At 56.2% G+C, this 26,598-nt stretch overlaps 1 protein-coding gene across 10 annotated transcripts in view; it reads right to left on the bottom strand.

The window, feature by feature from the left end:
• NRXN2 (neurexin 2) overlaps positions 1–26,598 on the bottom strand; it is a 100,032-nt gene that overhangs the window by 40,981 nt on the left and 32,453 nt on the right. For 7 of the 10 annotated variants that reach the window (XM_077115834.1, XM_077115838.1, XM_077115842.1 and 4 more), the window contains 10 exons: positions 16,621–16,782; positions 15,593–16,043; positions 11,882–12,268; positions 11,447–11,650; positions 5,928–5,954; positions 4,453–4,572; positions 3,705–4,086; positions 2,894–3,084; positions 1,216–1,389; positions 731–850 (listed from right to left, as the gene is read on the bottom strand). In XM_077115834.1, coding sequence (XP_076971949.1) covers positions 731–850; positions 1,216–1,389; positions 2,894–3,084; positions 3,705–4,086; positions 4,453–4,572; positions 5,928–5,954; positions 11,447–11,650; positions 11,882–12,268; positions 15,593–16,043; positions 16,621–16,782 — 2,218 coding nt within the window. The remainder of the gene's footprint in view (positions 1–730; positions 851–1,215; positions 1,390–2,893; positions 3,085–3,704; positions 4,087–4,452; positions 4,573–5,927; positions 5,955–11,446; positions 11,651–11,881; positions 12,269–15,592; positions 16,044–16,620; positions 16,783–26,598) is intronic. The other 3 variants (XM_077115836.1, XM_077115840.1, XM_077115839.1) reach the window with 1 other exon arrangement.

Raw genomic sequence — 26,598 nt, 5'->3', positions numbered from 1 at the left:
CTGTCAACCTCTAGCCAGCTGCTGGCCACCAGGCACCAGAGATTGGGAAATTCTGCTGCAGCCGCCCTCTCTGGAGAGGGGCCTCAAGCAATATGCAAGGTGGCAGGCAGAAGCCCACCAAGCAGGACTCGTGGGAGTGTCCTTCGGACTTGAGGGGACACTCTGCAGCTGGGATTCTTGGGAGAGAAGGAGGGAGCAGCAAGGCCTGAATCCAGGCGAGCCAGCTGTCCAACGGCCTGGCCTTTGGGGGAATTTCCTGAGCCTGGTCTCTGGGATGTGGGTCTATTCTGGGCAGGAAATAACAGGCTTCCACTGCATACTTCTGAGGACAGGAGGAAGGGGGGTGCACAGGCTGGTAACAGCCTCCACCTGCACAGCGCATGCCCATGTGCACTGTGAGTACAATAAATAAGGCCGTCGCCAGAGTCACACAGTTCAGCCCCACAGAGGCTGACACCATGGTTGGGGGAGCAGCTCTCATAGAGAGCGGCTCATATCCACCGATCAACCCCAGAGCTTCAGGGAGAGAAAGCCAATCCTGCACAGCTCCAAGGGAAAAAACTCTGAGTGGGGCCAGCAGTCAGCAGCTCCTCCTAGGTTCTTGTGACAAGACAGGATGAGGAAGGGGCAAGCAGTGCAGTTCAAGACTCTCCCTCCTCCCCAGCAGGCCCACGGGCTGGGCAAAGGCCTGGATCTGCCCCGGGCACCACCACCCGTCCCAGACACTCACGGTCATTGCAGATAGGGCCTCCATAGGAAGTCATGGTGCAGTCGCAGGTGAAGCCATCCCACTGCTGCAAGCAGACGCCCTGGTTGGCACAGGATTCTTCGGTGCAGGTGGTGCTGGGGCCTGGAAGAGGCAGGAGGGAGGAACACCCCTGGCTCAGCCAACCCCCCCTTCCCTCCCCAGGAGGTGTGGAGGTTTCAGGACCAGGCAGAAGAGGTCTGTGCTGAGCTGAAAGGGCCAAGTGCTTGCCATGGAGGTGGGGTGGGCTTAAGGGCCTCTTGGCTTGGCCTTGGCCTGGGACCAGGGTGGGAGGCCACAGAGACGGTAAGTGACCCTTCACCTCCCCCCACCTCCCCACCACGGGGCAGGCTCCAGAGAGGCCCGAGGTCACTTTGGAGCACAGACTACCCTGCCCTGGTCTGTCTCTCTGAAGCTGGCCCTCCCTGCAGCCAACAGGGTCACACTTAACTTCTCCACCCTACACTCACCGTCACAGCCCCTCTCCACCTGCCCGATGCGGTGCAGGGCGTCGGCGATGAGGTCTGGGAGGCGCCCATTGAGGTCCACGGAGGCCAGGCAGCCCTGAAAGCCATCCCGGGAGGCCACCAGCTTGGGCAGGTTGCTGAACATATTCTTGCTCAGACCGCCAATGTACAACTCTCCTGCAAGGGGAGTGGGGTCAAAACCTAGGCGTCCAGGTCTCCATCCTTTTCCCAAGACGTGGGTGTCTGGCTGTCAGGTATTCCCAGCACTCCCTGGCTCGGGGTGCCCCATCCCAGACTCGTTCTTTTTCAGGGATCCAGCAACCTGCATACCACCCCCCAATCTCTTCCTTTTTTCCTTCCCCACTTTGCCATCTGTCTGCTCCCTTCCCGGAGAAGCCCAGATGCTTGGGGGTGGGGAGAGGGAGCAGCTGGAGAAACCTGCTCCATGCTCTCTCCCACACATTTGATTCCAGTTCCGGCCTGTAATCAGGGCCTTTCATAGATGTGCAGTCCACATCCCCCCACCCCCGCTCTCTCCCTCTCCATCTTCCATTCTCAGAACTCCTCCAGGTCTCTCCCAGCCTCATCGGGGCCACCTGCTCCCCCACCTCACTGCCTGGGCACATGGAGGCTGACTCCCGGCAAGCACTAGCCAGGCCGTGGCAGAGCTCAAAGAGCCCTGTCTTCATTGCTGGCTTCAGCCAAGAGGCTGGTCAATCTTGCCTTGGCCGCAGCTCAACATAAAACGCAAGACCAGTGGAGAGGACCCCTGGGTTTGCGACCACTCTGGATAAGCTGGGACACACTGCCCTCTGCTGGGAGCAGGGGGAATTTACAGCCCTGTGCAAGGAGATCTATTTCCATCTCGGCCACCTGTTCACTTTGCAACCTCAGGCAGCCATCTAGTACTCTGAGCCTGTTAAATGCAATTGTCTCTGAGGACCCTTACAGTTCTGACAGTTTGAGTCACACTGGCACTAAGGGGTCCCTCTGGGGCAGAGCACGTGCAAGAAGGTAGGTCTGGTGGCACTGCAGGCCTTGGCCTCACTCTAGTTCCAATGCCTGGTCTCCCAGCTCATTCCCCTTTTCCCTGTCCTCTCAAATACCCATTCTGGGGACAGGCAAGTGTGGGCCTCCACTGACTGCTGAAGAGGCCCTAGGAATATGCCCACCACGGATGGCATGAGGTCCAAAAACTCACCGGAGGTAGCCCAAACAATGCCTAAGATATATGATCAAGGGCAGCATCCAGGGACCCCAAGTCTGGCTACTCACTCCTCCCCTCATCAATTACACCCTCCCACCCCAAGAGGTTGAGTTCCCATCCTCTCGCCAACCCTCAACCAGGGGAGGCTTCTTGACCTTGGAAGTTCCAGAGGCCCTTGGAAGGCCTGGATGGCCCACTCCTGTTTCTAGAGGCCACCAAGCATCTCAGGAGACAGCTCCTGCAACCAATCTTTGCATGTTGAGTGGGGAGATGCGGGAAAGCTGAGAAGACCTCTGACAGGGAACTCTCAGGCTGGACACAGTGGGGAAAGGGAAAGCAGAACCAGCAACTATGGCGGGGGCAGATGGAGAACGGCAAGAGGAGTGACAGCACCCCCAGGGAGGGAATGACCTTGCTGGGAGACAGGGGTTTCAGGGCGGGAGCCAGGCCTTCTCCGGAGGCCCTAGGCCCCACCTTTGAGATCGAGGTTCCGGGCGCCGTTGGAGTGCTGCGTGACGGTGCGGGAGTCGATCTTGAGCGTGTGCACGTTGCCCGGGTCCCGGGACACCACCACGTTGTGCCACTGGTTGTCATTGACTGGCTTGTCTGAGTTCCCCTTCATCAAGGATGGGCCATTCCCCAGGTCAAACACGTAGTGGATGTACCTGCCCCACAGTAGGAAGGAGACACTGCGTCAAGGTGGGGATGGGGTCGGAAGGTGGGTAAGGAGGAGCTACGGCTGGCAGGGGTCTTAGGTGTCACTGGAAGAAGGGATGGGGGGACAGCATCCCCCACCCCATCGGAGAGGGACCTACACCAACAGCAAGAGTGTGTGGTGTGAGGTCCCACCATGGGGAGAATGGGCTGGGGGGGCGGAGAGGAGCTGGCGCCTATGACACCGGCTCCGAAGAAGAGCTGGTAGTGGGGGGAGGCTTGTGGAGGCCTCTGGAGGCAGGGTCAGAGCTGCTCTAGGGCAAGAGAGGCTGCAGCGGCAAGGCTCTGTCTTCTGCCTGTAGACAGGCCAGCGGGTCCACACCAGGCCAGTGAATAGAGGACAGACACGACTAGGAAAACCTTGGCAAGCAACTGGGGAGTCACGAGTGGAAGAAAGGGGTGCTTTGTCTCCATCTTGGCTGAGGGAGCCTCTTGGCTGCTGGTTGGGGAACTGCATCTTGTGGTTTGGGGGGACTGGACATCTCAGCCAGTGGCCTGGGGGAGCTGTATCTCGGGCAGCAGGGGGCGGGGGGTCAACTCCTTGACAGTGATGCAATGCCCAGCACCTCACCCCTTGACCAGCTCGATGACAATGAAGTCGTTGCCATTGCCCGAGTTGAACAGAAGAAGCCCGTCGGGGGCCGTGGTCTTGAACTGGAAGAAGAGGTGCATGGAGGCGTAGGCTTGGAGCGTGGCGAGTGCCAGATAGCTACTGCGGCTCTTGAAGGTGACGGGATCTGCCACGATGGCCCGCAGGCCAAAGCGCGCGTTGAGCTCGCAGTAGGTGATGTCGCCGTCCTTGCACTGGTCCATGTAGGGCTGGCCGTTGAACACCAGCCCGCTCAGGTGCCCGATGAAGTTGGAGGGCACCACGGAGATGAACCGCCGCTCCGTCATGATGCCCGTCTCAATGTTGTGGAACTCCAGCCGGGTGTGGGCTCCTGCCATCTGTCCTGCTCGGGATGGGAGACGGAGATGAAAGGGGTGGCTCTGGCCCACAGACAGCAGGATCACCTGTGGCTAGACCTCGGGTTCCCAGGAGCACCCCTTCCATGTGAGGGCCACCCCCAGGCACAGTGCCTGGTGTCAAGGAGGGGTCGCGGGCCTTGTTGAGTCAGAGGGCTCACACGTTTCCAGGTGCTGCCTGAGGTGGGCCCAAATGGTCCCTGGGGCGCAGACACCGCATAACATGCCACCCCTGAGGGAGAAACTGCAGAGATGCCCTAGAAGCAGCTGCCCAGTCTGTGGCCACCAAGAAGAATGGGACCTAACACAGGTCACTCAAGATGCGTCCCCCTCCCTGGTCCCAGACTACCTACCCTCCACAGTCACGTTGTCCACAGACAGCTGCAGGCTCTTGCCACGCCGCACCACCCTCACCGTGTGCCACTCGTTGTCATTGAGCTTGTGCCCCGCAAACAGCGTCTCGGGGCCTTTACCTGAAGCACCAAGGGGGGAGTGAGCGTGGCACCCAGTCACTCACAAAAAGGTTTCAGGTGCCACCCTGGCCACACAGGCAGCCTTGCCTCTGCACACGTGTGTGCACACATGGACATCACACAAACGTGGCACATATTCGGCCATGCCACACACCCACACAAGACACACACTCACAGCCTCACCTCACACCCAGAGTGCATGCACGCACAGACATGCTCAGCAATGCCACTCCATACAACTTCTGGGGATGCCCCTGGAGCTGTGCCCTGAGGCCCTACGCAGAGACTCGCTAGACACTCAGTCTACTCTTCCCCAAGACCCCTAAGGGCCTTCAGTGTGTGTCGCCAGCAGCCAAAATCTCAGCATAGGTGCACAGAATAAAAGCTTTCAAATAGGCAGAGCCTGAAGGAAGACCCAAATGTAAATACGCAGCACAGCGTCATCACTGGCAGTAACAGCTCCTACCTATACACATCTATAGTGGGACCCGAGGTGACCTTTCTGTGACGACACACACACATACTGACAGCATGGCCAGAGAGGGGAATGTTCTGTTTCTTAGGTATGATAATGCCTAAGATAAGTAAAACATACTTATCTTTCCAACTTTGCTGGACTTTGCAGCACTCCAGATCACTCCCTCAGGGCTCACGTCTGCCAGGGCCAAGGGTGCTGGCATTAAAGGAACTCCTTGTCCAAACCAAGTCCACCACAGACACAGAGCAGCCACACACACACAAGGCAAGACACAGCAGGACACACGGTCTTGCTTGCTCTCCTGCCTTGCTCTCAAAACAGGCAATTACACTACTCAGAAACACACTCTCTGGGACAGGACACTGGGCCCAGGCACACTCAGATGCTCAGAAATGTCCACGCACACTCTCCAACTGGCCCCAGCTGACAGCCCTCAACCCATCTGGCAGAAACTTGCCCCCCACCGGACACACCCGCCTTCATCTTCTTTCCCGTGTGCCTCGCCTTCCCCCTGGCGGCCACTTCTGGAGATGCAGCAGCATATACCCAGCCCCATTCGAGGCTCCGTCCTGCCATGGGTCTTTGCTCCCGTTTGCCTCCTCCCCACCTCCCACTGACTTGGGGTGACGTTTCCTGGCCTTCCTCTTCCAGAACCCACTGAGCTTCCTGACCACAGGCCTTCTGCTCCATTTGGTCAGTTCAGACCCCCACAACCACAGCACCCCCATCGCCTGCTCCCCTCCCCACACCCACCACCCAGCCCCCAAAGAAGCTAAAGAGCAAGGCTTCTCGACCCCACCCCTGCCCCACCCCAAAGCCCAGTGTCCAGCGTCCCAGTCCCCTTGGGTCTCTGCAGAAGAAGAGGGAAGCCACTTACTGGGTGCGCAGCCGACGCGCAGGCAGTCTGGGGGGGCCATGGGGCGGGCAGAGGGGGAGGGGAGACAAAAAGGCAGAACAAGGTTTTTTTGCTTTGTTTTTTTTTTTTTACATCCTTCACAGGGAGGGGTTTCTGCAGGCGGGGTTCCCCCCGGGGCCACTTTCCGGGGACCACGCGTGCCCAGGTGCCCTCTCCCATACCTGGACCCCTGTCCCTTCTGCCCCCGAGAGGGCTCCAACCCTCCCCAGAGCTGGAAGGGCAGACAGGTGATGGGAAGAGGGCTTGCATCCCCCTTCCTGGAGGGGCCCAGGCCTCTCGTGTCTGAGGGAGATGGGCACCTTGGGTATCCCAGTCGTACAGGGGATCACGGGGGACTGAGGGCTGACCAACCCCACATCTCCGCAGTCACTGGGAGGGAGACTAGTGGGGTGGGCCAGGGTCCCTGCAGCCCCTGCTCTGGGACGACTCCCCGCTTAGAGCCCAGGTTCTAAGGACACATCACTCCTTGTGCCCCTCTAGGCTCTGAGCTAAATGGAGGGGTCTGCCCCAGGGCCCCCTTCCCGTGGCCATATACCTCCCAAAGTCCAGCGGGCCAGCACCACCCCTCCAGGAACCTTCCTTAAAGCCCTCCCTATCCTGGAGGCTACCCGGCTGCCACTGACAATCGGGGATGGTCCTCCATCCTGGGGAGGAACTAGTCTTAATCCATTTTCCTAGGGAGGGGCAAAAGCCTCAACAATCGGGACACTGAATGTGACTGTCCATCATATTTATGGGAATGGAGAGTGAGTGGGAGAAACTCGGCCCTTTAAGTGTGCATACCTTCTCAGAACAGTTTGGGGAGCGTTAAATAGTAACCTGTGCCCCAAGTACACAAAATAGATGGAACAGGACTTCTCTGAGGACTCTCGGCAGGTTGAGGACAAGGAGGGCCCCTAAGCAGTCTCCTAGACCTGCTCCAGCCCTTGCATTTACTATCTTTCAGCTTCAGGGCTGGAGGCCCCCACATGGTCAGCCAGCTCTTCCAGAGGCAGAACGCCATTCCAGCAGACACAGACCCAAATGGCCCGAGGGAGAGGGGGCTGCCTGGGGTGACAGAAACGTCTGTGCTGGAGGTGGGGGAGTTGGGCCCTGTGCTCGGCCCTGACACTAACTCACTGTAGGGCCTCCAGCAAATTGCACTTCTTCCAGCCTCAGTTTCCCCTGAGAATTGAGGGGCTGGAACAAGAGGACCCTGAGCTGGAAACAAGAGGGCAGGTGGGCTTCCTCTTTGCCTTCTGGACAGGGGGGCAGCTTCAAGCCCTCTGTTAACAGCAATATCTACTGCATCCTGTGACTCCACCCTGCAAAGTCTCTGCCCACATAATCCTTGGCCCCTGAAGGTTCCTGGAGTGGAGGTAAAAAGATTCCCCCTGTGGCTCTGGGGGGTCATCGGCCCCTCGGGTGGTACAGCTGAGCTCCACACGCGTTGTCAACCGCAGCAGAAGAGTGGGGGAGCAGCCGGGACCCTGAGCCACAGCCTGGCACCAAGGGAAGACGAAAGGCGCAGGGAGAGGCCAAGGAGCAGACACAGAAGGAAGGCAGAGGTTCCGCTGATGAGGAGGAGGAGACAGAGAAAGCAGAGAGAAAGGAGGAAGAGGAAAGTATGGCCAGCAAGAGGAGCAGAGGGAAGGAAAGGTTGGACAGATGGCAGAGGGTGTCAGAGGGAGGGTGTGGAAGGCGCCAGGACTTGGCATCAGGTCACGGGGGCTTGCTCAGGGCCAGCAGAGTCTTCACCAATGAAGGGTCCAAAAAGAAAAAAGGGCTGGAAAAGCAGGCCGATTGCCTGATGGGGAAGAGGGCCTAGGGTAGAAACTCAGTTCTTTCCCCTTCCCTGGCAGGGGAGTGCCAGGAATAGGCCAGTCCATCTGTCCGGAGAAGAGGTGTTAGCAAAAGGCCCACCCTACAGTGACTCTGCCCCCCAATAAACCCCGCTCCAGTGAGGCCGGAGGAGAGGAAACATGCCCTGAAGATGGGTAACCCCTGAGGGAGGGCACCCACAGAAGGAGCACACTCCAGAGGGAACTAGCACTGGCCTGGGTGGGGAAGCCAGGCCCTATGTGTGAGGTAGAAGTAGTCCTTCTGAGGGGCCAGGCCAGGGTGTGACTGCATGATGAGATGGGTGGGAGAAAGGAATCTGAGCTAAAAAGAACTCCAGGAAAAGATCACAGGCTTCTGGCCCCTTCCCCTGGGCCCCCGGGTTGGAGGTGGTGGGCCCGAGGTTCCTGGGCACGTCTAAGGCGACCCTCGGCTCAGAGCAGCAGCGCCTCCCACCAGCAGCCCAGCCCAGAGAAGGAGCAGGAGGACCAGAACTGCTGAAAGAATGAAGGGGCCTCGGGTGGGATGCAGTGCCCCTTGTGTGGCCTCCAGGGTTAAAGGGCTTTGGAATGTGATGGCTTCACACGGGAACCAGGGTAGGACCGGCTCTGTATGGCTCAAAAGGAGAAGTGCAGAGGATGGGCTGACACTAGGGAAGAAAGACCCCACAATTAGGGCTGTCTCAGAGGTGGAAACCCCGACACTGGAGGCGCCTGAGCCGGGGCAGCCTGGTGTTGGTGGCGACTGCCTGGGCCACTCACACAAGGGGATGGGAGGACTCGGGAGGCTTCTCAGGGCCTCTCCAGCTTGGAGGTTCTTACATTACAATGCGCCTATCAGCCCCATGGACAGCCGTGCATAACTGCACGGGTAGTAGGGGCAACTGCAGGGAGAGGGAGAAGCAGCCAGGCCAGGCTGGGTACTGGCCCCTGAGGCCACACACCAGGGCAGGAAGCAGACACAGGCCATGCAGGAAGAGGGTCAAGAATCCAGGGAGTCTGTGGTCCTCTAGGGACAAGACCCACTGTCCTGCCCAGTGTCTGCAGTGGCAGCAGAAGCTGGAGATGGGGCAGGAGGCACCTGGAAGGAGGCAGAAGTGTCTTTTTGGTCCTCTCTGCCTAGCAAAACCCCATCTCTTGAGGCAGACATTGGTCACCTCCTCCAGCCACCCCACTGAGTCCTCAGCAGCCTCTCCAGGATATGGCCTCACAGTCTGTATGATTCCAGGGAGCACCTGCTTAGCTGCACATCTGCCTCCTGGAGGCCTGGCTTCCCTCCCTAGATGAGGCGAGGCCAGGGGCCAAGCCCAACACTGGGGCCTCGGAGTTCCATCAGCAGAGCCCACTGTGAGGCCCTGCAGGCCTGGATGGGAAGCAGGTTGGGGCCCCAAGGGGGGCTCCTGAGGAAGGGGGCAGACTGGGATGTGCTGCATGGAAGCTGTCTCCAAACCCAGGTCCCCCTTTCAGTGAAGGCTGCGTGGGTCGCTACATCTGTGTCTTGCATCTGTACAGTGTGTTCATACCCATTATTCCACAGAAGCCTCAAAACCACCAGGCAAAGTAGGCAGGGTAAGGATTCTTATTCCCATTTTACAGATAAAACTGAGGCTCAGAGAGGGAAAATGCCTTACCAAGGAACCCAGGTCTTCCCGCTCTGAGTGCTCTTCCTAGTACAGCCTGAGGCTGGGGGCAGGGTGCAAACCACCTGTATGTCTGCGGGAACCACGTGGCAGCTACCATACCTCTGTGTACACACATCAGCCGGACATGTAGATGGATGCATCCACACTAAGCATTTGGTCACGACTCCCCAAGGGCTATATTGCAGATGGCACCTCAGCTCATTGCCCTCTGGAATGGGGTAGAACCAACAGGTGCGGGCAGAAGGCCAGTCCTACAGGCTGTCCATCCAAGAAGCCTGCTGTCTGATCAAGAGAAGCCCAAGTTTTTTCCCAGGGGACCTCAAACAGTAGAAGTCAGGAAGATGCCATTTGCCTTCTAGATCCTTCCCTGCAAACAGAGGGCCCTGGAGTTTCCCTGTTGTGTCCCCACCAAGCACAGAAAGCCATGTGTGCAGCCCCTCAGAGAGCACACACACCTAGGAGGGGTCTCGTGCTGGGCACAGAGGGCAGTCTGACAAGCACAGGGCCACCAAGTATGGCATCCTGGGCTGGTACTTCCCTCCTGTGACAGTTTCAGGGATGCAAGTGTTGTGCAGACCTGTCAGGGGTTGGCCGAAGGGTGCGGCCCAGCCTGCTTTCCCCACAGAGCTTCCCTAGCCATCTACTCTCAATGGGCTGTGATCACAGATAGAAGCAGAAACACTTTAGGGAATGCTTCAAACCAATGGAGGCTCTGGCTGCCTGCACAGCTCCCCAGACCCAGAGCCCACCTCTCTTGGTAAATCCTAGGAGTACAAAAGCCAGGTGGCCAAAAGGAAAAGATACAGTGGAAAGTTATAAACGAGGTAATAGGCCCCCAAAGGGCCACGGTCTGCCCATAAGGGCCCTGAAGACCAATGTTAGATGATTCCAGATAAAGACTTAAAAACTCAACGCTCTGTGTTCTCTACAACTGAGATGCTAATCTGCTAAGAAGAGACCTACTTCTCTAGCTCAGAACACAGCAGGTGATTAGGTGACCCTAATGAATGGTGGGAGATAGACAGAGATGACCCCAGGCTGGACAGCTTGGAGTCTCTAACTCCACAGGGGTGGGGCCTTGACTTATCCCTCCTTTGAAGCCCCAAGGCTCAGAATGTACCTGGCATTTACAAGGTTTCCCACCAAGACTGGCCGAATGAGTGAAGCCTCATAGTTCTACGCTGGCCACGAGAGCTGAAGCCCACTGAGTATGCCTAACAGACCCCCCAGTCTGTCCCCTGAACACCTTGGGACCTGCCGGTGCAGCTGCTCTCACATCTGGGCAGGGACACAGCACAGTCCAGCAGCAAGGGCCGGCCACTCCCAGCTCCCATGTAGAACCCTGGGTGAGGCCTCAGCCAGGCAATGGGAAAAACACTGAACCTTTAGGTGAACAACCCCGTCACTGGCTTTGTGTTGTGGGGACAAGGCAGCACATTTAAAAAGTACTTATTTGTAAAGTCTGTCTCACATCTTCCCAGGGCAGCTAAGTGACCCAAACATGAAGGTACCCAGGGTTGGACAGAGGGCAGACAATATGTCCCTCTGTGCCCATGTACAGACACAGAGCTGAAGCTACAGAGGTAAAGAGGAGGGAAGGAGCTGAAGCAACAGTTGGGTCTTTCTCATTTCTGGATCTGCTGCTATTCTGAGCTCAGGTCAGGACCCAGGAGACATCAGGGGTGTTCCCCAAACGAATGAGCCCGTGAATGAGCAAGTGGCTGAGTTGTGAATAGGCTGTATCACCATGTATGCATGGAGACCCCATCAAGCCTCCCCCACGAGGGCCCTGGGAGGAGAGGTCTCACCCCTGGCCCCCTCAGGCCGTGCTCCGGGAGCTCTCTGCTCACAGCACTGGTGGGCACGGAGCACTGCCCTTGGTTGTGGTCGGTGCGGACACCTCCCATCTCCTGACTCTGCAGAGGGCACCCAGCACTGGTGCCACCACCGGCTTCTCCAGACAGAGGGCAGAGGCAGGACCAGGGGTGGGGGATCAGGAGGCGCAGGGCGGGATGGTTACCGAGGTTGACAGTGAGCTTCATCTGTCCCCCGTCCAGCTCGAGGCGCAGGGTGTCAGCGGACTCCCTGGAGGTGGTGGCCATCATGAGGCCGTAGGCCCGCTGGGACATGAAACGCAGTGACACGTCCTCTGCTTCTGTGTGCATGGCATTCGGGAGCATGATCTTCATGTACATGGAGCCGTCGTAACTCAGGACCGTGGCCTCTGTCCCAGGAGTGGGGGAAGAGGGAAGGGATGGGCAGGCAGAGGCCGACAGAAGGAGAGAGGAGACCGAGAGGATCATTACAGGCGTGACAAGACTGGGGGATAGGGATGGGGGTGGGGGGCGCCTTGAGGAGGGGGGCATGGGGGTGGGGACTGGGGGGCCCTGAGGAGATGACACAGGAGGGGGTCACAGGACGGGGCAGGGGCACCTAGAATGACGGCCAGTCTCACCTCTCTCGCAGACCCTCCCCAGAAAGCCGGTCCCGATGCAGTCACAGACGAAGCGGTTCCAGCCCTCCCGACAGAGGCCCCCGTTGTGGCAGGGGGCAGATGTACACTGCTTCAGGGTCTCGCGGGAGCAGAAGGGGGCGACGCCCGCAGCCCCCTGTGCCTCTGCCAGTCCCCGAAGGTCTCGGCTCCGGCCGTCTATGAAGAGGTCCCTCACGCAGCCCACGTAGCCGGCCCGGAGCGCTGCCGTCCACACCTCTGGGGGCAGGGACAGCTCTGCCCGTCCGCCCTCAGGGAGACCGCCCAGGTACAGCTCGCTCTCCAGGTCCAGAATCTCACTCTCCCCACTGGCCAGGAACGGCGTGCTGCGGCTGTTCACAGAGATGGAGCCTGGGGGCCAAGGGAGAGTGGGCCTCAGTGCGGAGGGCAGGGGTCAAAGGGGCCACAGGTCAGAGGACATGCCCTGGCCTTACCGAGGAAGCCCTCCCATCACAGCTGGGCCCTCCCCACCCTGCCCCACATGGCAGGCTCTGGAGGATGAGCAGCAGCCCTGGGCCGGAAACTCAGCACCGCCCGCCTGGCTGCAGTTACTGCTTGACAAAGGTCCCCAAGGTCAAGACTGGGTGCAGCCCACCTAGCCCAGCCACAGCATGCTGGGGACCGGAGCTGGTGAGCTCTGCTAAGGCCCTTCTCCCCAACCTGAGTGAGGGCTCTGAGGATGTGAGCCCAGAAAGGGCTGGCTCATTCATGAGATCACTCCATGTAGTGCACGTGTCCCTTAGACCAGGAAGCGAAGGCAGAGAACACTACGGAGGCCGGGAGGTCTGACTGGAGTTGCTTTCCTTTTCCCTAACGATGTTCAACGAGCCCTTATGACTGTCTGGCAGGCATGTGGCTCTTGACATAGATCATCTCATTCACGTCTCCCAATAACCCTGGGAAATCGGTCCTTTAAGATCCCACCGGGTGGTGGGAGGTAAGGCTGGAGAGCCTGGAGGTCTGCGAGTGAGATGCAGCTGCAGGACGAGCCTCAGCACCTGCATTCTCCCGCTACTGCTCTGTGGCTGCCGGACGAGACGGGCAGGCCGTCTTCCAGGGCCTGGAAACCCGGAGCACAGCTGGAAGAAAAGAGGCCGGCGGAGACCTCTGAGTCGTGAAAGATCTTTGAAAGGAGGGGCTGGTGATCTTAGAAAAGAGATGGAGGATCAGGTGGGAGCCGCAAAGCCTTTACTGAGATTTTAAGAAGCAGAAGTCTACTTCATTCTGCTTGTATTTTTTCATTCCAGACGTTTCCCTTCCCATCTCCTGTCTCAAGTTTGGAAGAATTATTTAGAAAGAAATTAAAGTCAGCCTAGCTCAGTGGGGTTAAAGAGAAGCCAGGAGGGTTTTTGAATCCACCACAGGCTGAAAGTGGCTGGGGTATTTTGGGGAGAAGGATTCCGGGCAGCAGGAGATCAGGGTGCGAGCACACAGAGGGTGACACAAGGGGAGCTGGATCCAGGCCCTTTCTCCCTCACTTAAGTGTCCTCTGCTCAAAACCTCATCTGAATCGGAAAAGCGATGCCCCTTGCCCCGCTTTATCAGCAGAGTCCCTAGCTTGTTCTCTCCCAACAAAGAGTCAGATGCCCCAGGGTCCCGCTGCTAGACCCACCTCCCAGGACTGGGGCCACCGGCCTCAGGCCACCTGGCCCTGCGCACTTCCCCTGGCAGCCAGATTCCCCAGGTGCCTGCTCACCCCACCTGCCGCCAGCCCTCCCTGACACTGGGCTCTCAACCGGTATTTGCTGAATTGAACCAAATGTTGGAGAAGGTAGAGGGAGGGGGAGGAGAAGGGGTGGGGAAGGAGGTGTATAACGGAGAGTCAGCAAAGGAAATGAGGGTGGAGTACAGGCCTCTGGTTCCAAGGTCACTCTACAACAGGGAAGAGGACAGAGAGAGCTTTGCCGCATGAAAGCCCGAGTCTGTGCGTCTGTGCACGTGTGAAGGTGGGCCGCCAAGAGTGGCAGGCGCTGAGGGGGATGGCGGTCCAGGAACCTGAAGGCAAGGAGGCCTGGGAGGCCCTGGAGCTCTCGGCAAGACCTGGGCAGATTCGAACCTGGAGAGCGATCGAAGACCTGTGTGGAAACCCTGGGAAGTGGCGTGGACCCCTGCAAAGACCCACTGAGGCCATCGTGAGACAAAACCAGGGAAGGAAGCCACGGAGCATGAAGCCTGGGACAGACAGCCTCTCTTAAGGAGGGAAGGGGAAGAAAGCCAGAAACCCATGAGAAGCTGATGCCTCCAGGAGCCTCAGCAGCCAGCCCCCATCCTTCCTGAGGGCAGAGGCGCATTCCCTCCACCAGACCTGCGAGCCCCGCACGGTGACAGGGGAGCGCAGCGCTTTAGCTGACGCAGATAAATGCCTAAATTGGATAATGTGTCACTTTTCATTTATATCAATTCTCTCTTTCTTGGAGAATTCTCTTGTGTTCAACAAGATGGAGAAGAGTAAAGAGAAGGGAATTCGTAGGGAGAAAACAAGAAGATGAGAAGGGCAGTCTGAAAAGAAAGGTGGAAGAGTGTGGCTAGATGTGACGGAAAATCCAAGAACTAGCACCGGCCAGCCCCCAGCACTCTCAGACCTGGTGCATTATGGTTTTGCAGAGACCTCACTGCCAGGCAGGAGTGTCTGTCTGTCTGTCTACTGCCTGTCATCCCCAAGCAGAACTCGAGCTTCAGGAGAGCAGAGAGTAGTTCACTGCCATCTGCATTCCCAGCACCTGGAAAGCACTTGGCACATGTGGGTACTCAATAAATATTTGTTAAGTGAGCTAATAAAAGAAAGTTAATTGATCTAGAGAGAAGAGAGATGTGGTTGGGGAGATTTTTTTTTTTAAAGAAAGCTAGAAAAGGACAACTACTCTGTTAGGCATTGTGCTGGTTTGAAGCTATTATGTACCCCAGAAAAGCCATATCCTTTAATCCTCATTCAGTGATGCTGGGTGGGACCTTTTTGATTGTTTCCATGGAGATGCGACCCTCCCAACTGTGGGTGATAACTTTTGATTATATGGTTTCCATGGAGATCTGTCTCCACCCATTCAAAGTGGGGTTGCTTAAAGGGGAGCCCTTTAAGAGGGAACCATTCTGGAAAAAGCTTTAGGGCCACGAGAGCCACCAGAACCGACAGAACCAACAGAAAAGACAGAGCCCTGGGGAAGCTGTTGAAGAGAAAGCTAGCAGATTTCACCATGTGCCTTTCCACCTGAAAGAGAAACCCTGAACATCATCGGCCATGCCTTAGATTGGACATTTCTATAGGCTTGTTTTAATTTGGACATTTTCACAGTCTTAAAACTGTAAACTTGCAACTTAATATATTCCCCTTTCTAAAAGCTATTCCGTTTCTGGTATATTGTGTTCTGGCAGCCTGCAAACTAAAACAGGCACTCTGCTAATGCTTTTACAGCAGCCTCCTTCTTTGCTCCTCTTGAAGAGGGCCACTGTGGTTAAACAGGTCTAGCAAGTGGAAGGACCAAAGTGTGCTCCTGGGTCTGACTCCAAAATGCGGCACTCTCCCTACTGATGCACCGGAGTGGATGGGGGAAACTGTGAGGGCTTGAGAGGAGGAGTGGAGGAGAAAAGGCAGGAGGGCAGCATCGGAAAGGATGCAGAAGAGCTGAGGAGGGGCTGTCAGTGCAGGGGGCGAGGGGAAGGGTCCAGAGGCCTCCTGACCTTTGCGCCCGTCTCTCTGGAAGTCCACGTGGCACCACTCGCCGTCGTTGACCTTGCGGCTGGACGCCCGCAGCTTGATGCCCCCAGAGCCCATGTCCAGTAGGAGATAGAGGTAGCCATCCAACAGCTCCAGGGCAAAGTAGTCAGCCCTCTGGGCAGGGCTGTGGCTGCCGGCCCCGCCCCCAGCCCCGCCCCCAGCACGCCGGCCCTGGCTGAAGAGCAGCAGCCCGTTGGGCTCGGTGGTGCGGAAGTCCAGTGAGATGGAGCCGGTGCGCTTGGCACTCCAGCGGGGCAGCGCCACGAAGGCCTCAGGACTCTCGAAGGTCACCGGGTCCAGGGCGGCCACGTCCTCGCAGCGGAAGGACAGGTCCCCTTGCAGCTTCATCTTGGGGTCCCCTTCCTTTGCCAGGCGGGACAGTTCCAGCTTGAAGTCGTTGTTCTTATAGACCACCTGCGAGGAGGGGGGTTGGGGTGCACATGAGAAAAGGGGTCCCAGGGCCTGGCCACTCCTGCCCAGAAGCAGCCAAGTGCCCGGGGACCCCACTGCCCATGCCTGCAGGCCCCTGCCCAGGGCCACCGGACCACCTGGCCTGGGCCTCTGTTCTAGACCTCCACAGGAGGCTGTGATCATCTCCCCTGCCCCATTTACTCCCTCTGCCCTGGTTTCGGACCCAGCGCCAGCCTGCACCTTGGCCTGCGGGCCTGCAATGCAGCTGGATTACAGATAATTCACCCACAAGGCCGACAACTGCCACTAATGCCTGTGTGACATCTCCTAACAGCCAAAGGACTTCTGCTTATAATCTCTCATCTACTCCTTACGGCAAACTGAAGAGTGAGGTGGTGCCCACTTGTTCACAGGCGCTATGGCTCACGGGAAAGAAGAAAGGAGAAGCCTCTTGACCAAGTCAGAGGGCCTTAGGGTTTGAAGACACTGAACGTGGAAGGAGCTGAGGGCCAGGCAGGTGGCCGGGCCGGGCCCGAGCACACTGAAGACAGGGGCCTGGTTCCTGCCCAGCCCTACTCACGTCCTTGAGGCAGCCCATGAAGTTGTTGCTGACGGGCGAGCCCGGCAGGTCGGCAGTGTTGGGGCTTCCCCCAATGTAGAAGAAGTCATCGGAGCCCAGCATGGTGTAGTCCTCCTGCGTGTAGCCCGTGGTGGTGAGGATCCCGTCCACCGAGATGGTCACCTGCCCAGCCCAGGGAGGGAGCGGGGGAGACAAGGAGACAACCGGCATCAACTTCCTGGGAAGAGCCATGGGCTGGGCAAGGGAGGGGCCAGGGGGCACTGGGGGAGGGGGGACACCCCATTTTTATGTCTGCTTGTCTCAGAGGAGGAACAGTGGGGGGGGGGGGGCGGGGAGAGAGGGGAAAGGAGGGAAAGGATCAGCACAAGATTTGATGGTTTCAGGGTGGACTGAGACCTGCCCTGCAGCCCCCACTCAGCAGGCAGAGGCCTGAAGGACACATGAAGGACTCACCAAGAAGTCACTCGTGAGAGTCCCTCCAACAGGGCTAGGGGCCACAGGATAGGGCCCCATTATGGGGGGATTGCTAATGGCACCTCATTTCTCTCTTCTGGAAGGTGTTCTCTGGCCTACACGTGACTTCAGGGTTTCTTTCATGAATGAGGCAGAGAACAGGAATTCTCCTGGAGTCCTGAGACTTACACTCACCTGTAGCTCTCCCTCCAGGGCGCTGACACGTTCTTTCAGTCTTAGCCCAGTAGGGAGATGGAAGCGAGCAGGGCCATGAGAAACAAGGGTTCAGGTATTCCAGGAAGTCCTGGATCTTCATGGGGTTTGGTAACGCCCCGTGGGGCTCATTCCCATCACTCCTCCCCAAGCTTCAAGTGTCCCACTTGTCCTGGCCCCTGCCCGAGTGTGTCTCTTTCCTCCTTGGGAGCCCCTCCTTTTGGGTTCTCTTCCCCATTCATCAGATTGCTCTTCCTTTCCTGGCATCTCATTACCTTCTCTGGTGTCCCCACCAATGTTATCTCTAGGGTGTCAGGCTAGGGAATAGAGAGGGGCAAGACAAACTTCACAAACACCTTGGTGGGCTGAAAATTCAGGTAAGAAAACAAGATGAGTAAGGATGGGGGGGTACCTGGTGCTCCAAGGAGAGGAGAGGGGCTTGGCAGTGGCCTGGAGAAGGCAGAAGTGACCTTGGGGCGGGGAAACAACAAGTCCAGGGGACTCTCTTATCTCACCCCCAGACCAATGCCCACCTGGCCCCTGAAAAGTCTGGCCATAGGAACAACTCACAAGGGTTCCAGATGTCCAGCAAGGTGGTAGGGGAAGAGCCAAGGGCCGTAGAACCTTGGGCCCCCATTCTAGGAAGGCTGTGGTCTAAGAGAACAGTGGGGAAGAGAGGGCAGGGGCCATTGGAAGCCGGTTTGCAGTTAACCCAATACTGTGCTTCAACCAGTCACAGCTCACCACCACTTTGTGCATCCGTGATGGGCCAGAGACCGGGGCCTTGTGGTCGCATCTGCCATGTCCCCACCCCCGCCAGCCCATACGTACATGCCAGCAGCCGACTTCCAGAGCCTGGTCTGCAAGGCTCCATTGTCACGGAGGGTGGGGGACGCTGAGAGGTGAAGCTAGGAATGCCTGAGGGATGTGGAAGAACTGGGGCAAGGGCAGCTTCCACTCCCTCTCCAGGGCCCTCACATCCTCCTCAGGCTCGGCTGGAGCCTCACGAGTGGGTGGAGTAGGGCCAAGCAGAGGGAGGGCTGAAGGAGGCACTTCCTGAGAACCATCAAACCTTGTGCTGGGGAGGAAGCTAGGGTCAAGGCAGAAGGTGAGGGGGGTCTTTGTGGAAGGGGCCGTTCGAAAGCTTTTGAGTTTTGCTCTGAGAGGAGCGGTAGCCATCACTGCTTATTTCTTCTTGCCTCTACCCCACCCCGAGATTGGGAGGTAGGGATCTGGGTAGAAAAAGGGAGGGGCCAAAGTATTAGTCACAAAAACAAGCAAACGAGATTAGAACGGGCAGAGAGGGGCTGGAGAGAGGGAAGAAGGGCACCAGGGTGAGGGAAGAGGATAAGACAGGGAGGGAGTGGCAGGGAAGGGAACTCCCTGGGGAAAATTCCACTTCCTCTCACTCTCCGCTTCCCCTCCTCTTGATGCTGCACTGAGGCATCAGCAATTGGGATGCTAGGTATTCTCTGAGTCTAAATCTGCTCACCTCACCTACACAGTCAGCTCCCAAAGGCCAGGCACCCCAGCACTAACTCCAGCATGGTCCAGGGGACGGACCCAAAGTCATTACTGACAAATGTCAAGTTGCCTCGTGACTCAGAATGCACTGGCCCTCTCACTGCCCGTGACCTCTGGCAGAATCCCAAAGCCCGGGAGCCTTGGCACCCATGGGGGACAGAGCCCCACACCTACCACGAGGGTTCTGCTCTGTGCGCCTGCTTCTGTGCAGCAGAAGACTTTCTCCTGGCCCCAAAGCTCCCAGGAAGTATCTCCTCTTTGTCCTCCATCAGTAAACTCAGCCTTCTACCCGACCAGAGCCACCTGGCTGTGGCCCCTCACCCTGGCCTCAGAAGCCAGGCCACTGGTTACTGATCACACTCCTCACCCAGGGAGCCCTCTTCATGCCTCTTTGTTGGTCCAGGCCCCCCATCCTTGTGCCTCTCTGCTTAGAAGGGCCTGACTTGGGTGGGAGTGGGGATGCCCTCCTCAACTCTGTCCGGACAGGGCCCACTAGAGACGGCTGCCTTAATCACCCTCTTATCTGTGCCCCAAATTCATATCCACAGTTCCCTGCCCCAGGAGGCTGGGGAGAGAGGGTCACAGGAGGCAAGGTAAAGGTAACACGAGAAGGTGCTCAGGGAAGAGGGAGTCAGACTGGGGGTGGGGAAAGTGGAGGGAGAGATGGGGAGGTAGATACGGGAGTGGAAAGGAAGCCAGGGGCAGAGGGAACAGAGGAAGGTCTCTGGGGAAGGCAAGGAGGGAGGTGACTTGGATTAGTAAAACCCAACTGTTCCCTCAGACAAATCAAAGTCCAGACACAAAAATGGCAGGTTCGTTAGTAAAAGCAGGAAACAGGGGAGTAACCCCCCAGTCCCCTTCCACCCCGGGGGGTTCGTGATGCCCCTGCCCCCCGTACCCCCCCTCCCCCTGCGCAGCTTCTGGAAGGGGCGGGGCCAGGGGGGAGGAGGAAGGGGAAAGGGCCATGCGACACAAAGCAGCCACTGCAGCTAGGACACATGCATGTTAGAGGGAGAGGGTGGGGGGCCAGACCTAGCAAGAGAGGCCAGAGAAAGGCAGCCACCAGTGAGAAGGCATGCAGGGGACAGGGGAGAGAGGAGGAGCAGAGATGTTGGTGAAAGAGCCGAGTGGTGCAGCAAAGAGAAGCTTCTTTCCCAAGGAGGAGGGAGAGAGGAGCGGCCCCTGGGCAGACAGTTCCGGGTTGAGAAAGAAAGGGCGTGCATGTTAGACTCTGACCTCCCTTCCCAGAGCATGGCTCAGTCTCCCAGCTTCCACCCATTCGCCACTGGTCACCAACCCCAGACACACCCACACACCCAGACCTGCCGGAACCCAGACACACCACACACGCATTGCCGCAGGCTCCCCACGGAAGGAGGGAAGGAGGAAGCCTTGACTCACTGTCATACAGCATCTCTTCCATCAATGGGGCCTTGACAAGGACCCAAGACACAGCAGAGACCCTGTACCCAACCCTCGATGACCCATTCAACATGGGCAAGCTAGGCCTAGGATGAGGGCTGTGTAGAACAGGAGGGGTGGGACACGACCAGCCAAGGAGAAGGGGAAGAGCCCAGGAGAGGCAGCAGCCCAGCGCCGGCCTCCACTCCATCCCCAAGAGAGGCCAGGTTGCCAGGAGGTGGCCAGAAAGGGCAGCCTCTCAACCCTCCTTGCTGGCCTCTTCTGCTCTGCTCTCCTCCCCTAAGACAGGCTGGATATGCATGGGACCCAGCCCTGGCAACAAATATCCCCACACCCATGAGGCCCCATGATAGAAAGCCTGAAGAAGAGGGAAAGTATCTCTATAGCACCATCTGGAAACTTGCCCAGTTGTCTGCTAGGCTTACAGGGTCACTGGCCTCCCTGGGAGAGGGGCTTATTCTGGGAGAAAAGGGTTGAGAGCAGGTGTTTTCACATGGGTGGGCTGGACGGGCTCCAGGGATTCATCCCAGGGATGCAAGGATTCAGGATCCACTTGAACCTGACACTGTATGTAAAACTGTACCAATGGGCTTTTTTTTTTTTCCCGTGAGAGTCCACTGCCTTCACCAATTTTCAAAGGGATCCAGGAGCCAAAGGTGGTTAAAAACAACCAGCTTAGGGAAAAGGCCCTTTCACCTCTTTAGGACTGAGTGGGGTGAGAGTAGGGAATAAAGCATGGGGAGGGAAGGTCTACAAAGCTAGGTGAAGCAACGCAGTCCTGCCAAGTGTTCAGTCTGATCACATGGCTGGCATGGGAGAGAGAGACTAAAGAGAGAAAAGAGCTGGAAAGACACATGGAGATGAACTTATCAGTAGTGATAGGCCTACAGGGAAGTCCTGAGCTCTGGATTTGATAAAGTTTGGGAACAGAGGGAAAAACCTTCAGGCCAGAAATCCTGGGTTCCTCTTGTAGCCTTTGCCATCTTCCAGAACGATTTCATTTTACCTCTCACTCTCATCAGTAAAAGGAGGCTTTTGCCAGGCCTACTGAGGACTGCATGAGATAAGGGAAGTGAGAGCCCTGAGCTCTCCCTAGCTGGCCATGTGATCCAGGCCAAGCCACTTTCTCTGGGCCCGTTTCCCTACCTGTTAGTGGGGAATAACCTCTGCCAGCTGCCTGCATCACAGGCCTCTGCCAAGACTAAATGCTACTCAGTTGATGTGAAAGTGATCAGAAGAGCCATGGTATACATGCAAAGAACTTTTTTTCCCCACAGGAAAAGCCCCATTGGCCTGACCGTGCCTACCTCAAACCTCTCTCACGTAGGTGACCTTTTCTTGTCTGCCATCCAACTCCCCCAACTCAAGGAGAAATGGTTAAGGAACAAGAAAACACTCCTTAAAAAACTAAATACCCCCCAAAAACGAAACACATCTGAGGGAGATCTAGGAGTCAGATCGCATCAAACTCTGCCTCTTTCAGAGCCCGTTCCGGTCCTGGCCGGAAATAACTCATCTCCAGAACCAGGACCGGTTTAGGAGGGTAAACGAAGGTGCCGGGGCCTCTCCACCAAGCCGCGCTTGCTCATCCAGGAAAGTGAGGACTTTACATACATAGAATTTAGCAGGTACTTTCCTAGCCAGGGCTGAAACCAAACAAGGTTGTCTTGTTTCATCAGACTTAGCCAAGCCATTCCCTCTTGCCTCCTCCTCCCCATCCCAACTCCTAAAGCACTCTAAGGTTTCACACAGTTTCTCTGGGACTGATTCCTAAATGGGGGGGGGGGGGGGGCAGAGATGCTACACCCCAGGGCTTGCTGTGGGAAGAAATCACCTCTTTACAAAACAACATTCCTGCCCTGGAAACACTAAGAAAATCCACTAACATTTTATAAAGTTTAGTAAAATTATAATTCCCTCTATAGAGTTCAAATGCTTTCACTTCCATTGCCCTATGTGATCTTCACCCTGACCGCCACGAAACAGGCAATGCAGATATATTATCAGCCCACTTGGCAGATGAGCAAACTAAGCTTCAGCAGCCCCAACACACACTTAGAAAGTGGGACTAGGAGGAAGATTTGCAGGTCTTAATTCTAGGACTGCATTCCCCAGGTGCTTGGGGTATACCCCATCGGTTTATGCTGCCTCCCCTCTGTCCCCAAAGTCACAGACTGGTTGTCGATGAAGCTCTGTAAAGAAGATCCAAATGCCCAGCCCCTGACAGGTACCCAAAGGCCTGGCCTGACCCAGGTGAGTTGCAGCTAACTCCCCCGAGAGCTGCTGAAGGAGTGGGGCCTGTGGACGGGAGGTGCTAGGCTCACTGCATGGCTCCATGTGAATACCACGAGGACTGGGAGTGGCCAGATGGGCTTGGACTGGGAAGGACTAGGAGGACTCGGCCACAGGCACTAGCTCAGGGACAGGGCAGAGGGGATGACCACCACAGGTCTCTGGGGGTGCAGGGAAACACAGAACTGCGAAAGCTTCAGGAAGGGCCAGACACAGGGAGGTGGGGGGGCCACTGAGATTGGAAGCCCCACCTGTCATGCTTCCCTTCTCACCGGCCAACCAGCCATGCAGACCTGGGAGGCGAGGAAGGCCAGGAAGCTGCCCCAAGCAGCCCAGGCCCCACGGGAGCAGACACGTCCATCTGCAGGGTCCCCAGCCTAACGCTCAATCATTCTGCATTATTAATAGGCCGATGACTAATCGGCTGCTGCCGCAGAGCCAGGACTGGGCAGGCACGAGGGAATCCCAGGGGATCTCACAGAGCAGGGCCCACAGGCACAGGCGAGGAGCCAAGGGCCGGCCGCCAGCCTCCTCCTTGCCTCTGCCCATTATGGTACATAAGGGCCACCCCCACGGCCCACCTCCACGCACAGTCCTCACCAGGCTGGAAAACACACACAGGCACGCATCCCCCAGTCCGTCCCAGCAGGGGCTCACAAACACACAGTTAGTTTTCCACTAACACTCCCTAAATGTCACACCAACGTTTACACACAGTCACGCCCACACACTAACACACACCAGCTGCACTTACACAGACACCCACACCGACACTCACCAGGGCTGAGCCAACCCAAACAGAGGAGCTCGGAGACAAGTCTACCCCAACCCTGCCCTGCCGGGCCTCATCCTCTCGCTCCCCTTTCTGGGGAAGGAAACCAAGACCTCCTGGGGGCCATGCGGGATAGGCAGGGGGCACTGGGGGGAAGGGGAGATGAGGGGAAGGAAGACAGTGTGAAACAGTGTTAGTCAGAGCAGAACAGTTTGGGGGAGAACTGGACGCTATCCCTGGTGGGGGGAAAGACCATTCATGCCATGCAAAATGTGGGGGGAGACGGAACCAGGAACCCTCGAGGCTGAGGAATGAGGGAGGAGATGTCACCTTTCCCCTGGCAGCCAGCCTGGGGCAGCCTCCAAGCTGACAGGAACTTGTGATTTGAATGAGATCTGGACCCATCCCGGGCAGGTCTGCATCTCCCGGCCACCCACTCCCCAAGCAGATCCAAGGTCACTCCCCTCCACCCAGCTGGCTGCCACTGGAGGTCTCACCCCCACCCTCTCCCCCAACCTGGGGGGGCCCATCTGGGAGCTAGACAGTGAGCAGAGGCGTAGCGTGTCATGGGATGGTGTTTTCCATGGATTTTCAGGAGACCAAGAAAGAAATCAAATCAAAGAGAAAAAACGAGGGAGGGGGAAAAAAAGAAGCCAAAAGAAAAAGAAAGGAACAAAATAAAGCAATAGAAATAAAAGCAGCCTGGCATCGGGGCCAGTCTAACCAGAGCCCATAAACACCGGGCCTGCCTCCAGGTCTCTCTGGCCAGGAATCGGAATTCAGGAGTCAGGGATTAGAGCAAGGACAGGCCAAATTCCTTGATTTCCATTTGTCTTTTGGATTTGAGTTTGTGTCAAAAAAAGAAAGAAAAAGAAAGAGGAAAACTAAAAGAGAGAGAAGTAAAAAATCTAAAGTTGTCCAGGACGCAAAAAACAACTGGAAAAGCAAAACAACCAGAACCAAAAGGGGAAAAGAAACAAAAGAGGGAGAATCGAACAGTTAAAAAAACCCACGGCAAACCAAACGGTAAGACAATTAGAGTGATATCTACCAGATAATGCAGTTTGTTTACCATAGCGTGTCCAATCCCTGCGTGCTTCACCGGAGATATGGGGGGAGGGGTGGGGGTGGGAGTCAAAACAAAGAAACAAAAAAACACAACAAAAAACAAAGACAATAACAAAAGAACAGAACGAAAAGAAAAGAAAAATAAAATGACCAACTGTGAAACTCAAGGAAGGAGGAAAAATATATATCCACATATATCTGGTTGTCTGTTCAGACCCTCCCATCTTAGGTCCAGCTAAAGTATTTTGTGTAAAGAAAATTAAATTATGATGGGAGGGAGAAATAACACGCACACCCAAATTAAATCCCCTTCTCCCAATCCCTCCCCCACCCCTCCTCTGGATTTCTCTCCCCCACCCCATCCCCTCCCCAAAGAACCCCATCTGCAGAGAAGGGGGAACAGTTAGAGACCTTGGTTAGTACAGAAAACAACAAAAGAACTGGACCAAGAAAGCAAAGACTTAAAGATGGCCGACATTCCGCAAATGAGACAAAGGTTAGTTAGGCTTTGCACTCATACCTTGTCCCACCTGTCCCTGCCCCATCCCTTGGGCCCCCCGGGTTATAAGCGTGTTAGTAACACACACAGAGTTGGCAACGGGGTTTTCCAACAGAAGGTGCGAGAGGGAAGGTAGGGGGTTAAGAAGCAGACCCAATTAGGCAGTATTAGTAAGTCCTATCAGCTGACATGTTAGGGAGTCAGGGGTAAGGAAGGGAGGGGGGCGAGGGTGTGAGAAAGGGATGGACTGTCGACTGGGGTTAATGGACCAAGGGGATCATTGACTAACTGGTCAACCAGATAGCTTTCCAGAGAACTGACTAAAGAGTACGTTGGTGCTGGCCAACTGGCTGACCAGTGACCATGTTAGGTTAATGGGTTAACTGGCTGGTAATGGGCCAGCTGGCTATCAGGCTGAGAGACAAGTGGCCAAAACCCCTAGCAATTCAAAGGACTGGCAAGGAAGAGAGGCAGTTTTATTTGGAGACAAAGCGAAAGGGTTCCCAAAGAGCATAGGAGGGGAAACAAATATCTGCTTTTCCTGGGGATGAGGGGAAGGCAACTAGATCATAGGACTCAATGAGGGGGTAGGGGGCAGCTCCTCTGTGTTTTTCTGCTTCTCTTCCTTGAGAAAGGAAGAGAGAGTGAGTTGTTACCAGAACAAGGAAAGGGTCACCTTCCCCTCCACTGGCCGGCACGCGGTTCACTCTCAAATCATATCTGCTCATCCCAGACCCTCCTTCCACTCCTCCCACCCAAAAGCTGCTCCTCCTTCCCACCCAACTTAACTTTTCAGAGCCAGCATCTCCCAAAGAGTTCTCCCAGTTCTTTCTTCCCCACCACCACCAACACCCCATCCAATTTTCTTCTCCTCTGGGCAACCACGTCTCCCAGAATTAAGTGCCACCCACCCCTGCAAGGCCCTGGAATTGGTAGAGCTATCAGAGCAGCCCAGTCTCCTTCCATGCATACCCATAGACCCCTTGGCCTCCCCTCCCCACAGCCAGCACCAGAAATTCACTCCCCCACTACCCAAACCATAAAAAGAAAGGCAGAGGCCCACCTACCTCTAAAATCCCTTATTCCCCCTAAGCTATACACAAGCTTCTTCTCCCCATCACCAGAGTCCCACCCTGTGTGGTTCTAAGTTCTTTCCTCATTGCCAAAGGCAGCAGCAACCACTACGCTTAAAATTACTCTGGTCTTTGGAAAGGAGATACCAAAGGGACTGGCAGCTTCACTTAGAGTGTCAGAAATGGAGAGACACTATTGTCTGATGTCCATTAAATACTAAATTGGACACCCGAGAATGCGATGTGGGAAGAAGAGGTATCCTAAGGACAGATCCATTAGTTAGAGAGTTATTATAACCAGTGGGTACAGGACTAATTCAGTAAGACAATTAATAAGGGCCTCGTATAATTAAAAACAACAGAATTCCATATTTAGCAGCTAGAAGAGGTGCTGAATAACCAGTATTAATTATTAGTGATGTGGAGACAGTTTACATAGCAAGAGAAGAGTCTAATTGCAGGTGCAGTGATTAGAGCAAGGGGATAATGGGTGATGAAAGGATTAGTACTTCCAGTTAGTGCAGCTGTCATGAAGTGAAGAGGCCAACTAGTCAGAACAAGGGACAGCCAGTCTCATGGCAGCTAAACCAATCGTACCAAAAAAGACAGGAATTGCCTGATATCACCACAATAGTCGAACAAGGCAGACAAAAAGGTATTGG

Source organism: Tamandua tetradactyla, chromosome 9, assembly GCF_023851605.1.
Source record: "Tamandua tetradactyla isolate mTamTet1 chromosome 9, mTamTet1.pri, whole genome shotgun sequence".
Lineage (NCBI taxonomy): Eukaryota > Metazoa > Chordata > Mammalia > Pilosa > Myrmecophagidae > Tamandua > Tamandua tetradactyla.
Note: the sequence above shows the minus strand (reverse complement) of the source record. Positions and strands in the feature narration are given on the sequence as shown.